Here is a 15,389-nt window from a genome sequence, read left to right as displayed (position 1 = left end):
GATTCCTCACCCCATGACACACCGCCCTCGTTTGCTTTCGTTTCGTTTTTAAAAGCTCCAACATGCTTGCATGTGTCGGCCTTGGTCACCTACTCTGTTAGCTTTCCACGCTGCACGATCCATTGCAGCCTCCCTTTTCAGTCCCTCAACTCCCGAGGTCACACTTAATGACCTCGTCCCATGTCTTTCTCGGTCTGGCCCTCATAACCCCGCCCCCAATATTAACATCTTCTCACCTTCCTCACCCAATTATCATCTCCCATCCTCTCCACATGTCCAAACAACCTCAATCTACCTCTCCTCATCACAACACCAATACACTCCAGTCCCATCCTACCTCTCAACTCTTCTATTGTAAACCCAGCCCCTCCAGGCCTTGGACGCAGGGACGCACTGCACATCTACCTAATCATTGTCATTTCTGTACGTCTGAGCCGGCGAGTATCTTCCTCCTACACTGCCCAGGTCTCACTGCCATACAGCATTACACTCCTAACACATGCTGCATACAAAGACCCCTTAGCACGTAGGGAGAGCCCTCTCAATGTCAGGAGAGGCAAGAGCTCCCTGAACTTCTTCCAACCACTTCTCACCCTACCCTTGCGTATTCCTTCTCCTCAGCTGTCCATACATTCTTCTGGATTTCCCTGTCTCCAACTCGACTGTTTCATTCTCATACACTCTCCTAGTCAGTCTCCCTATCATACTTCGACACCTTATCTCTCCACCTCGATCTCTATCTCCTTCTCTTTCTCCTCCTTCCAACCACCTCACACTGTCACACAACCAATCAGTCTGTCTATCTTTCCACCTTGTTCTAGGTCTCCTTTTCCTTCTCCTCCTGCCAGCCAGCTCACCTTCATATTCTCTTCTATAAGATCTCTCACATAATCTCTCACTTAAATTATCCACTTCGTTCTTGGTCTCCCTCTCCTCCTCCCAACCGCCCTCATACTTTCACAGTCTTTCATTTTCCATTCGCTCCACATGGCTTGGGTGCCACTGGGAAATTAGGCAGTATTGGAAAAGTTAGAAGTTTGACGGCTAACAGCAAGGTAACAAATTAGTCTCGGCTCACTCCCCTCATGGTGGGATAAACGCTGAAGGAGTAAGGGTATCACTTATTTTCTCGCTAAATTTTCTGACACAAACGACGCGAAACTTTGGAACGCGAATCAGTAGCTTTTATTTTACCACTGTAATAATTGCCATCCCGTCCATTGTCAGCATCGTAGTCATCATCATCATCATCATCATCATCATCATTATCATCCTAATCATCGTCATTATCGTCGTCATGATTGTACTCCATCACCAACGTCATAATCATATCACCATCGCCACCCATGAATTTTTATCCATCATTTATCGTCCAGTGTCACCACCACCAATTTACCGCCACCACCATCATCTTGCGCCTATTTTCTATCAGCTGATGAACGGGATGAGCAGGATCCAGAAACAGGGGTATGAGAGCACTAAAATAGGGAGAGTGTCAACACAGTGCCCAGTGAAGTAGGGAAGTTACCACACAAAATCTGACTCTATCATTAAAGCCTTCGAATTTGGTCTGATCTATTTCACACGCAAATTATTTACACACGGTCTTCTCTCTCTCTCTCTCTCTCTCTCTCTCTCCATATTGAGGAATAATAAAATACTTTATTGTATGGTTCGAAGCCATATGAAGCAGGTCTATATTTTATCCTGTTATGTCAGCTATTCATGTTATCCCCTTTAGTGTGGGCATGCGTTTTATATTACATTCTTGCTTCCTTTTCTTTAACGACTGCATTCAGCAGTTTAGTTGAGGACACACTGTTCTAACTGGAGAGGTTAGGTATAGGCTAGCCATCTATTCCTTCCATGCTCAAGGTGAATGAAATCTTTTCATATCGGTGATTCTTATGGAAAAGCAATCAATTTTGCTACAACGAAATTCCGATTAAACAGTTCTCTCGCCTCAACCCCGAGGTCGAGCCACGTCCTTTCGAATGGTAGATGTAATCCCCAAATACCTGACCACCACCACCTTAATGTACACACCCTAACATTGAGCAGTTTATTTGTTCATTTAATGAATGAATGAATGAATTAATTAATTAATCATTTTGACTGGCCATGTGGAGAGGATGGAGGGGTGAAAGACTGACGAAGAGAGTGAAAATGTGAGTGAGGTGGAGGGGGGAAAGAGGGAGGGGGAGGCCGAGGATGAGATGGAGAGATGGGGTGGAGAGGTATGGCGATGAGAGAGGGGGTGTGAGTTGGGAGCAGGGCAGTGAAATGGCGGGGGACAGGGGCGACTTGGAGGCGATTTGTTTGTGGCCACCCCAAACGGGATTGAGGCGTCTGGCAATAAATAGATAGATAAATAGACTTCCTTACATACTTGTATATTTATTTAAGTAGACGATGGAATTAAGAGGAAGACATAGTAAAAAGTGGAGTTCCTTTATGCCCAATCGACACGTCTAATATTCCTGCTTGGTCTTTACACTTCGATAGTCTGCTTTGGAAACGCCGAGGACAGAATAAGGGAGGGGAAAAAGGAAAAGATGAATGGAAGGAGGGGAAAACGGAAAAGAGAAACAAGGGAGGGATAAGGAAGAGTGAAATGAAGGAAAATATAAAGAGTTGTGAAAAGGAAAGAAGAAAGGAAGGAGGGAGGGAAATGGATAAGAAGGAAGGAAAAAGAGAAAAAAGAGGGAGAGAGGAAATGAAACGGGAAAGGAAAGGAAAATGAGGGAGGAAGAAGGGGAAAGAGGAGAGTGAAATGACTGGAGAAAGAAATTAAGGGACTGTAGAAAGAAGAGAAAAGGGAGACAGGGGGAAGGGAGGGAGGAAAAACGGAAAAGGAGGATGGAATTAAGGAGGGAAGGAAAGAGGGAGGAGGGGAAGGAGGGCAGGGAAAAGCGAGAGGAAAAGAGAAAAAGATTGAGGAGAGGGATTAAGGAATTATGTGTGTGTGTGTGTGTGTGTGTGTGTGTGTGTGTGAGAGAGAGAGAGAGAGAGAGAGAGAGAGAGAGAGAGAGAACCAGAAAGGAAAAAAGAATCAAGGAAGACAAAGAAAAATGAGAGAGAGGAGGAAACTAAGGAGAGACGGAAGTAGCGAGACAGGGAAACAGGAGGAAAGAGAGGAAACGAGGGAGGGAGGGAGGGAGGGACAGGGAAGGAGCTAGAGAAGGAGAGAGAGAGAAAAGAAGGGAAGGTAGAATGAGAGATGGAGGAAAAAAGCGGAAGAGAGAGGGAGCTAAGTGAGGGAAAAAGGGAAAAGAGAGGGAGGAAAACGCGGGAGGAAAAAATCGACCTGTCACTCTGGATGCAGCCTTCTGTATGTCACGAGGGGAGGGAGAGAGGGGAAGGGAAAGAGGGAGGAGGGGGGGAGCAAAGAGTGGAGGAGGTGTAGAGAAAGAATTGTCAGAGAGAGAGAGAGAGAGAGAGAGAGAGAGAGAGAGAGAGAAGGGAAAAGAAACGAGAGATGGCGGGAAAGTTAAGTTGAATGAAGGGAGGGAGAGAGAGAAAATAAAAGGAGACGGAAGGAAGGGAAGGGATGGGAGAGGAAAGAAAGGATAGATGGAAGGAAGGAAGGGAAGGAGAAAAGAGTGAAAGGAAAAGGAAAGGGAAATGGGAAGGAAAAAAAGGAGGGAAGTGGCAAGTGAGAGAAGGGGGAGGATGGAAAAGGAAAAGAGAGGAAAGAAGGAATGTAGAACTGGGAATTCTGGAGGAAAGGAAGGGGAAAGTGAAAAATGGAAGAAATGAAAAAAGGGAGGGGAAGGATGTAGAGATAGCATGAAAGATGAGTGAATGGGGGTAGGAAAGAAGAAAGAATGAAAGACGGAGGAAGGAAGGGAGAGAGGGAGGGATTAACGAGAGGGACAGAGGGAAGGAAAAGAAGAAGAGAAAGCATGTAAAGGAGGAAGGAAATATGGAAGAAGGAAGGGAAGGAAGGAAGGAAGGGGGAGAAAGGTAGGGAAATAAAGAAGAGAAAGAAAGGGGCAAAAAGAAGGCAGCAGAGAAGAAAGGAAACGAGAAAAAGGAAGTGCAGATTGGAAGAGAAGAGTGAAGAGATGAAGTGGAAAGATAGGAAGAGACAGTGAGGGGAGGAGAGAGAGGAGGGAGAGGGGTTAGGGACGGGACGGAGGGGGGAGAGAGATGGGGAGAGAGTGAAAAATTTAAGTAATGAGAATGGGTGAGAAGTGGAGGGAAACGAAGAACGAGGAATGAAGCCATTAGGGAATGAGGAAGGAGGAAGAGGCGAAGGAAGGAGGGAAGAAACGAACAGAAGGAAGAAAGAGGGGGAAAAGTGGATGGGAGGGAGTGGAAGAAGCGGGGAGATGGAGGAAAGAGATTAGAAACAGAGGAATGAGAGTGAGAATAGCGGACCAGCATGGCAAGAGATCTCATTGTCTGATCTACTGTTGTTGTGGACCACGCTACCAAGATAAGTGAATCTTTCCAAGACTTCTATACCCTCATTACATGCTTGGACAGACTGAACTGCTTCATCCAACAAGCCATCAAATGCCTGGACCTTGGTCTTGGTCCAAGAGACCTTTAATCCCAATAGCTTCACATTCTCATTAAATTCCTTGAGGGCACTCAGTAGTGTCTCCAGTTACTCTGCTCGGATAACATCATCAGCAAAGTCAAGGTCGGTAACCCTGAAATTGCCAATTGATACCCCAAAGTGACTTTGACTCACAGCCCAGTTCAGTACCCAGTCCATACATGTGTTGAAAATTGTGGGAGCAAGGACACTTCCCTATCATACACCAAAATTACTGGGAAGAAGTTGGATGTTCCCACCCACCCCTCACACACTTTACAGCACTCTCAGCATTTGAGGACAAGCCAACGATCAGTCAGATTATCCCTGGGGAGATCTCACAGAGTCGCAGGAGTTCCCATAGTACCTCCCGATTTACTGAGTCAATTGCCTTCTTGAGATCCACATTGGCTGTTAGCAGACCTTGTTGAAACTCAAGATGGCATTCCACAAGAACTCGAAGAGCTAGGATACAGTCCTCCATGTCCTCAGTGTTTTCCCTAACATACCTCTCTTTGTCCCTTCTCAGTGAAACTCGTTCCTGTCAAGACAGAAGTCTGTGCTGTTCCCGATCCTCAGCCAGTCTGGCAGGACAACTCTCCGCAGTTGTTGGGGGGAGCGCAGTAGCTCATTGGTGGGGTGTCGGGCTTGAGACTGTGAGGTCGAGAGTTCGCGCCCCGCCCTGGTGGCGCCGTGCTGGGAGGGATAGCGCTCTCCCGCCACCCTAGCAGGGTTATATGGTCTAATAAGGTCTAGCTCAGGGGATTATTCCTCTTTCCTCCTCAGTTGTGGTCAGTGTCCCTTGCGAGATGAATCCCCTCCTTGATCTCGGGCAGTCTCCAGTACAGTCATCAGCTGCTTAAAGGTATCCCATCGTTCAACAGGATCCTCAGCAACACTGAACATTTCAAACCGATCTGAGACTGCCATTGCATACTGTATTCCTCATCCCTGAGTTTCTCAAGATTGATGGCATCTTGAGAATCTCTCAGTTTTGATTTTTAGCCTTAGAGTAGCAACAACAAGCCTGGTATCAGTAGCAAAGAACTCTGCACCCCTGAAAACCCTTCATTTCTGAAGGATCCTCCAGTGAGTTCTAACAAAAATGTGATCAATCTCCTTAGCAACCTACGGTATTGGGATACAAAGTCCATCGGTGAATATTTGGCTGCTGGAACCGGGATCCAGCAATTATTTACTTACGTGATTTGGCGAAATTCAGAAGGTAAGAGCTATTGGCATTCCTGGTTCCAGAGCCATTAGGACTACCCAGTCCCTAAAGTCCTCCCTGTCACTGCCAGTATCGGCATTAAAGTCGCCGAAGACCAGGCATGTATTCTGCGAGGGGCACTGTTCCACAAAAGAGTCAAGTTTGGTGTAGAATAGCTCTTTTTCTTCAAGATCGCTCATCTCAGTTGGAGTGTACACTGCAATAAGAGAGATGAAGCCCAAGGAGTGCTTCAGTCTAACCAACATTATACGTTCATCAACCGGAGTAACACGGTTGACACAAGAGATGAAGTGAACAGCAACTGCCACAGCGACACCCCTAAGATGGGCATCATCATCACAGCCAGACCAGTAGTACCTGTAACCATCACTAATGATCTCAGCATGCCCAAGGTCGCCTCACTTCAGTGAGTCCAGCTATGCCGACTCCCCAGTCGCTCCAACTTTCGTGATAACAAAGGCAGTCGATCATCCTTTGAATGGCTTGGCAGTATAAAATTAACCTTTTGTGAAAAAGTCGTATCTTTTCATATACTAAGGTGTTTAGAAATGGAAGCAGTGTCCAACAGCTCTCAGAAACACTCCTGTCGAGTTTCTGTCAGTGAACAAATCTTTGAATAGGTTCTTTAAAAGTTTCTAAAAGCCACATATTTTTTCCTTTACTCATTTACTTGGAGGATGCTCTCTCTTTACATGCGACACCATATAGTTGGCTCGGACGTCATCCTTCCTAATGTTATCAGTAACTGTACAGAATGGTGGATAAGAAGGGCATTGTCCATCAAAAACTGCATACTGTATCTTCCTATACCATTCCTAATAAGAGATGCTAATGAACTTTTTTATGGTGAGCTTTTTGTCATCTGCATTTAGTCGAATTTCTGCCCAGTGAGTTTTTGTTCAGAATACTTTTGTCAGGTGAGTTTGTGTTCATTCATCATAGTGTAGACCTGGGTTACATTTATCTTGCATGTCTTGTCCAGTTTTATTATTAGGCATGCATCTCTTTCGTTTTTCCCAGAGAATTCTTCAGGATTGTCATTTATGTATTTATTGGTCAGAAATCCTGCACAATGATACTTACTTTCATGTTTATCTCTGTAGTACAGTACGTGACCACCTGATCTTCTAACCTCAGTAAGACCTATCTCAGTGCTTCAAGAAGAATAGAAAATCTAGCATCAAGGTTTTGGACATTATAAATCCCAATATTTAAGTTCCAAAGGAGATTAGCTTTTCTTTCTCAGAGATACTTACCACCTCATGTTCTGGAACAAGTCTGATACCCGCCACGATCAGCTACTTCGTCACTGCTGGGTATAACTTGGAAGAACCTGTCACAGTGGCTTAGAAGGGAAGTTTGACCCAGTAAATCTTACCGAATCGGCTCAGGTGATTACTTTGAGGGGGAACATTTTACAACTGATCACTAACAGTGAAATTGTCCAGTACAGTTGTACCTAACCAGTATACACCAGCTTCGCTGATCACTGGGATGCACAAGCGTCTTTTTCAGGGCAAGGCGGTGCTACTTCGAAGAGGTCATTTTCATTTACTTCAGTACAAAGACAAAACAGACAGTAATTATTATTATATTAAACTGAATAGCAATTAGACAAGGAATAATGTATACTGAGGAGCAGATTTATTTATTTTGATAGAAACTTGGAGCATTATGAAGAAGTTTCTAATACTTTGATGTTCTAAGCAGTGTCATATATGTTGTCAGGAAATTTCACAAGACTTATAAATAAGAATGCACTTATACTCAGTTTTCCATATTCACCAGCAGAACACCCATAGGCTGAGAACGACCGAAGCATAAAATCCCCCTTTACCTTTTCGGTAAACTGTAATGGTCAGCTCAGGAGCTTTGTTCCACTGGCTCCCTGTCCTTTTAACCATATCCCGACAGTCTTTTAAAGGCTATGTGTCCATGTATTTCGAAACGGATATGGATGTTGGCTCTGTTAATCGATATTTCTCTGGGAAGGAAACTTTTTGCATCTTTCCAGTTTTTTTTATTTTTTTATTCTTACGCCATACACCCTTACAGAGGCGGCAGCTGCAGGTCCTTCACACCGCATGAGCGACAAGACTCTGTGCCTGTCAGCCCAAGATGGTAACTTCACCCACTATGACGTCCACAACCTATACGGATGGGCACAGACTGAGCCAACATATAGGTATGAAGGCTGTCTCTGTGTTTACAAGGGAAGTGAACTTCGCAGAACTTCCCCTCCCATGATCCTAAACCCACAATTCAGTCGATATACATAAATTTATTTTAACTGAATTTTAACTGGTCTATGCTTATCCACTTATGTCAGACTGTTTGCCTCAGTGTTTATGAATATTTTTATCAGTCTGTACCTTTGGACTGGTGGGCACAGAAAGAGACGACTCAAAGATAGGTTTGCTTTGTATTTATCTTTCTGCATCAAACACATCATGAGCAACAGCACAAGTTAGTCTACTGTGGGGCGAAGTCTTGTCTCATCTTTCTCCACTCTGACCTACTGTATTGGCTGTTAGTCTGTTCCACCCAGTCCAACCAAATCTGCAAATTCCATCTCTCCATCCTGTTCTTAAATCCTGAAGTTCTCTTAGTTATTTAGGTAATAACATGATTTTTTTTTTTTTTTGAACAACAACAGCTACGAAATCGAACTACAGTAGCTCTCGTGGCTGTCTTGCATCTCGTGTAAGATACAGTATATTCGATAAGTCTGGACACTATCTCTCCCTTAAACCTTCCCCTTTAGTAAACGGCCATCTTATTTATTCTGTTCATATCACCAGCAGATGATTTTATTGAGCTTAAAGAAGACCGCTCATAGTGCAAGTTTTAGTTTTCCTTATATTGCCTGTGCCCATGATCTCACCCCCTTCTGTCTATCTGTTTCTCTATCTCTCTGTCTCTGTCTGTCTGTCTGTCTGTCTGTCACTCTGGCTTTGTCTCTGTCTGTCTCTCTGTATTTGTTTGTCTTTTTGTATGTCCCTGTTTGTCTCTTTCTGCCTGTCTGTCTCCGTCTCTGTCTGTCTGTCTGTCTGTCTCTGTCTCTCTGTCTCTGACTTTGTGTCCGCCTGTCTGTCTGTCTGTCTGTCTGTCTCTGTCTGTCTGTCTGTCTGTCTGTCTGTCTGTCTGTCTCTCTCTCTCTCTCTCTCTCTCTCTCTCTCTCATACCCCGTTTACTTGCTGTACAATCACAAACAAAAGATTGCACCTTTCTCGGTCAGGTTCTGCCACAATATTATGGTGATCACTTGATGGCAACACCCATAGAGACTTGAGTGTTGCCATCACGTGATTACCAAAATACCAGGCCGAAAAATTTACAAATTATCATTTTGGGCGGTACTTACCTCCCTGGCAACTTACTCTTACCTTCCCATCTGCTTTCCTGCTTACCCACATACCAACTAGTCTATCTGTCAATTTATTCACTCATCCAGTCATCCATCCATTTGTATATTTATCCATCTTTATCTCTCTAGATCTATCTCTGTCTACCTACCTATCTGTCTGTCTGTCTACCTGTCTGTTTACCTATCTACCTATCTACCTATCTGCCTACTTACCTACCTACGTATCTGTCCCTGTCTACAGCAGAGGTTCCTAAATTTTGCTGGTCATTTTCCATATTTGCGAGAATATCTTTGATGATCTCCTCCTACTCTCAAAATGGGGAATTCCCCCACCCCTTTGGGAAATTTAATCTTAAATAATTCTAGACCCTAGAGTTGTTCTCCCCATTTAGCGGTGCTTTTTAACTTGTAACCGAAAGGAATCTAGCAGTATTATACATATTTTTACAGAGTTTTGAGAATATTCAAGAGATTTTGTACTTTTATATAGCATTCTAATTATTTGACGACAAAAATTCTAACTTTACTTTTTAAGAAAGCAGATTTAAAGCCAAAAAAGCATTTGGCCATAAAATAAACAAAATCTATAACCAAAAGTACAATATAAAATTTACAATGTCAGTTTTGGCCTTATATGTTTATGCCTCCCTTCCCCCTGGAATGTCCAAATTTTCCCTCAGGGGGATATTCTCCTCCGTTTGGGACCCTCTGATATACAATATCTGTCTGTCTACCACAGAGTGGTGCAGAGTGTTACTGGTCAGCGCGGTCTGGTGGTGACTCGGTCTACCTTCCCGGGCAGCGGCCAGTGGTCTGGGCACTGGCTTGGCGACAACAGGTCCAACTGGACCGATATGGCGCACTCCATCACAGGTCAGGTCAGGTCAGGTCAGGCGGGGCCAAACTCAGGAGGACATACGTGAGATCAGGAGAGGCATAAGTAAGGTCATGTCAGGTTAGGTCATTCGATCAAGTGAAACAAATTTTGTCTCTTTAGAATTAATCGGTTTGGTTGTCACATCAGGTCAAGAGGGCACATAGCAAATCTATAGGGACATAGTTATTTCTGGAAGGCATAGCTCAATTTAGGAGGGTCATAAGTCACGTCAGGTTACGTCATGTTATGCACTTCGGCTAAGTCGTCAGGTAGTTAGGTCAAGTTGCGTCAGGTCATGGGGGGGGGGCACTAGGTTAAGAGGGGCGCAGATCAGATACTAACTACGCATTACCAGGTCCCGAAGACGAAGGCTTGTAGAATCCTTACCGTGTACAGCGGATTCTTCGTTACCCAGCGACCACAGGATTTGCAGCCCACTATGTTAGACAATGTAATCCTTTAAGCGGGAGGTAGTAGGCTGAAAATTATTCCTTTAGAATAGAAAAGATTAACTTGCATTTCTTTTTGCTTGTCACTATTTCCCTCTCTACCTACCGTACCTCCTTATACCACCCTGCCTACCTACATTCCTGGCTACATCCTTACCTGTCTCCGTGCCTACCTACCAACATACCCACTCGCCTCCCTACCTGCAATCCTGTCTATCTGCATCTCTACCTACCTCCCTACTTACCTACCTACCTACCCACCTGAATCTGTACGTGCCACACTGCCTGCCTACCTCCCTGCCGACTTCCCAGCCTTGCGTACCTCCCTACCAAATCCCTGTCTACTTCCTCCCTTGCCTGCCTACTTACCTACCTACCTGCTTATCTACTATATCTACCTATCTCTCTACCCACTACCTCCTTGTCCATCTCTCTGCCTCCCTACCTACATCCCCGGCTACTCCCCTACATACTCCTCTGCCAGTCTCCTTGCTTACCTTCCTTCGTTCATGCCTGCCAACTTGCCTACGTACCTACCTACTTACCTACCTGCCTACCTGCCTGCCTACCTACCTACCTACCTATCTATCTACCTACTTGCCTACCTACCTACCTACCTACCCACCCACTCACTCGACTTCCCACTTGTCCCCTTGCCCACCTGCAACTCTACCAACATCCCTGCAACCTCCCTGCCAACCCAGCTTCTTACCTATCTCCCCACCTACCTCCCTGTTTACCTACTTACCTTTGTCACAGAAGTACTTACCTCATACCTACAGCTGCGCTTGTCTCCATGACCTTATGAGTAAACGACACAGGCAGACATTTAAGTGTTTTTGCAATTTGCCAGAATCTAGTGCACTGTATGAAAATTGTGATGCTGAGATAATTTACTGCATTTTGTACGTCATTTCCAATTATATTAATGACATGATTATCTGTCTATTTATACTCAGACGCCATAATTCCTTAAGGGGTGGCCGTTTGTGTCTAAGTTAGTTGCTTACGGGGAGGGCACTAACCCTCCACCAACCCAGTTGTTGACACTTAGGGAACACGTATGGGTTGGTTATACGGTTACCACCCAGCGTTGTAAATGGTTTCCTTGCTTACAGGAAACCATTAGGCTTGTCATTCAATGTAAGCCGCCTGAAAAGAAAAGAAGAGTAATAAAAAGTGACGGGAAAAATGGGAAAAATAGGGAGAGAGGAGGGCAGACACAGAAAAAGAATGATAAACATGATGAAAGAAGTAAGCAACACTAAATCAAGTGAATGGATGATGGTGAGAAATAGGAGAGGAGGGCAGACACAGAAAAAAAGATGATAGAAGTGAAGGGAGAAGTAGGCAGCATTACATCAAGCGAGTGAATGATGGTAAGAAATAGGAAGAGAGAAGGGCAGACAGAAAAAGAATGATCAAGGTGAAGGAAGAAATAGGCAGCTCTACATCAGGTGAGTGGATGATGGTGAGAAATAGGAAGAGAGAAGGGCAGACACAGAAAAAGAATGATAAAGGTGAAGGAAGAAGTAGGTAGCATTACATCAAGTGAGTGGATGATGGTCGCCACTACCGACCACCATTATTATATTCTTGTAAAAATGAAAAAAAACAAAAAAACAAAAATCGCACCTCAGTCATTGGAATCAGTCTGACTGTGACCGGTAGCCTAAGCGTTGTCAGGCGGATGGACGGACGAAAACTGTTCTCCCGGCTCAAGCCCTCTCAGACCATCAGCTGTGCCCTTGGGAATTAGGAGGAACATAGTCAAGCCAGGAGGGCTCAGGTCAAGCCAGGAGGGGCATCGGCCAGGTCAGAGAGGGCATAGATAATGTCATGAATGGCGAAGGTGAGACTAGGACGGGCATAGATTAGGTCTGGAGGGACATAAGGCTTACAGCACAAAGGTTTGGTCAAGTCAGGTCGTTGGGCCAGGATTATTGGTCATTTTTAAAGGGCAATAGTTCAGGTCAGGAGGGGCATAGGTCAGGCCTGGTATACGGCTCCCGTCGATAATTCCTTTGTGTTCCTGGGGTTTCATACTAATGAAGGAAGATTCCATGTTATTGCATTATTGTTCAGTAGTTCAGGAGAATCTCATTGGTTCTGACACAGTATCCATACGGTGTGAAGAAACTACGAGTAGTGACGGTGAATGCGCCACATATTCCTAAAGTTCTCTTGTTCTTGTCCCATACTTGTTGCACACTTGTTTGAAAAACACTTGTCTCACACATGCTCTTTACTTGTATCACACATTTCTTAAAATCCTCTCATTCTTGATCCATACTTGTTCCATCTTTGTCTTAACCATGAACTACATCCTTCCCGCACATATTGCCTCAGATATGGTTGAGTTGTGCCTTCCATTTTGTAGCTGTTACTCTTCATACCTGACCTACGCCTACCCCCTCATAAATTTGTAAACCCTCACACGCCTGTCCCTCCATATAAATGTTCCCCCACACACCCATCCTCCTCACACAGTGAGTAGCGAAGCAACACCTTTTGGTATAGGGCTGGTGCTGTCCAAGGTGACATTGATGACGTGGTCCCCTGCTGCTAAAACTAATCAACCCCCTGCTGAAAAGGATGAGCTCCAGCCAGTGCGAAATGGTATGAGGATAACAAGGACACGACACATCATACCTGTCACCATCACCACACGTACTAAATTTCAGATTCTAGCTGATGCTGAAGAAGATACCCATGAGGTTCGATTGATGTGGGACTATTATTCGTGGTCAGCTTGTGGAATTTTGCGGCAGAGCAATAAGTAAAAGAAAGCGATGTTGTGTATTATGGGTACTGGGATTGATGATGTAACTGAAGCTGTGGACACTGTTACGGCTTGCGGAAAAAAACAAAGTCTTATCATCAGCCACATAGGAACCAATGATGTAGTGCGAACCCAGTCTGAAGAGCTCTCGAACAAGTTTCTGGTGAGTCAGTGTTACAATACAAACACCAATAACGTTCTAATTTTAGGTGTACTCCCCGGGATCGCTGCAAGCAATGTCTTTTGTTGCAAGACCTTCAGGTTGAATAATCGCATCGTCACTTTATTTACAGAAGGGTACTGAGTTCATTGACACCAGGAATAACCTGTATAAGCAGCGGTCTCTATTTCCACATGATTGTCTCCACATACTCTTGGTTAGTTCTGTTCGTCTCGGTCGTCTGTTTAATAAAGCAGTTCGTTTACTTCTGGCGAAAAATCACTCACCATACGAGGTCTATAGACGAGTCATTATAGACGTCATAAACTTTAGACAGACCAATGGAGGCAAGCACATTATGGCTTTGCTTGTGTAGCTTATGGAATAAATTTTTTTATTTAGAGGCTTATGTTCTTGCTGAAGATTGCAATGTAATAGGCATAAAAGAATCATGGCTCATTACTGAAGTGTGATTTATTTTTAATCAGAGCACAACATATCTGGACGTAATATCTTCAGTAGTGAAAGAAATAATAGAGCAGGCTTGGTGTACTATTGTATGTTAAGTAGGCCTTCATCCAGTCATAATCTTTAAGCCTTCTGTCAATATCACTGGCAGTATTTATATCCAGTTTAGAAATGAATCCTGTAACAAAATATTACGGAACAAGAAGCGGTGCCATGTGGAGGGGATGGAGAGTGAGAAACTGACAAGGAGAGTGTATGTGAGTGAAGTGGAGGGGGAGAGAGGGAGGGGGAGGCCAAGAATGAGATGGAGGGATGGAGTGGAGAGGTATATGAGAGAGGGGGGTGTAAGCTGGGAGCAGGGCAGTGAAATGGCGGGGGAAAGGGCGACGTGGAGGCGATTTGGTTGTGGCCACCCTGTATAAAAAGGGATTAAGGCGTCTGGCAATAGATAGATAGAAATTTTAGGCCCGCCCCACCTGACACTGACCCCCCTACCGCTAACTGGGGGTGACCCCCCTGATGTAATGGGGCATGTTATAGGATGTCGATTTAAAAGATGCACCTATAAGTTTTGGTTTCATGTCGATATGACGAATTTGAAAGGATATATGTCGAAAAAGCGATTAAAAAAAAAAAAAAAATTAGGCCTACAGCCGGGGCCGGGGCCCAATTTGGCCCCAAATTTATTCAGGCGATCAGAAGGTCACAGCCCATCATCCCTGTAATTTTAGTCAAAATACCACCAGTAGTTTTCGCATAAAGTTGTTAACAGACAGACAAACAAACAAACACAGAGACAAACCGAGCGAAAACAATAACCGTACTCGATTCCCTGCGGGGCGGGGACGGATGGTTAATCGTTCACCAACACAATCCAGTAACGCTGACAATGACATTTACAACCAAACTATTGAAATATGTACCACCCTAAATACTGTTATCTTTGGATATTTTAATAATGTATCTATTTTGAAATGGGTAGAAGTCCTATCTTCACACACAGGTTGGACTTGTACACTAACTTGCAAAAATGTTAATTTTCTCCGCCGGTAGACCGTCCAGCACGAGGAGGTAGTGTATTTGATTTGGTTTTGGCCACATCGGAAAACTTACTACCGTAGTAAGCCCTTGGAGCTAGTTTCTGACCATACCCCTCTGCTGAACTTTTTTCAGAGTTTCAGTAACACATAGAGTAGGCAAGCATACTCTCCTTTGCAAGTTCTTCTAACAGTCAACATCAAACTACATGCACATTACATACCACACTTCCTATTCAAAATTAAGAAAAAAAAAAAAAAAAAAAGGCATCTCATTACCCAACCTCAGTGTCCGGGGGAGGGGGGGACCATAAAAACCTCCACCATCCGCCCCTCTCCCGGCGACGGGCAAGAGAGATGCTTGGAACCACTGTCTGACTCACTTCGTCTTCATATCTGCAACATTCGTGCCCTTTCCTCTAATTTTCTCTCTGTTGAACACCATCTCCCTTCCTCTTAACTTCACCATCTC

At 44.4% G+C, this 15,389-nt stretch overlaps 1 protein-coding gene across 1 annotated transcript in view; it reads left to right on the top strand.

Moving 5' to 3' along the window:
- The first annotated feature begins 6,100 nt into the window (after positions 1-6,100).
- LOC145401973 (lysosomal alpha-glucosidase-like) overlaps positions 6,101-15,389 on the top strand; it is a 33,018-nt gene continuing 23,729 nt past the window's right edge. Inside the window, exons 1-4 of the mRNA XM_080274077.1 lie at positions 6,101-6,183; positions 6,681-6,694; positions 7,833-7,962; positions 9,884-10,017. Of these exons, the coding sequence (XP_080130203.1) occupies positions 6,101-6,183; positions 6,681-6,694; positions 7,833-7,962; positions 9,884-10,017 (361 nt within the window). The remainder of the gene's footprint in view (positions 6,184-6,680; positions 6,695-7,832; positions 7,963-9,883; positions 10,018-15,389) is intronic.

This window comes from Coenobita brevimanus, chromosome 57 (genome assembly GCF_032717465.1).
Source record: "Coenobita brevimanus isolate Jiangsu-jjx chromosome 57, ASM3271746v2, whole genome shotgun sequence".
In the NCBI taxonomy this organism is placed as follows: domain Eukaryota; kingdom Metazoa; phylum Arthropoda; class Malacostraca; order Decapoda; family Coenobitidae; genus Coenobita; species Coenobita brevimanus.
This window is presented reverse-complemented; position numbering and strand designations above follow the sequence as displayed.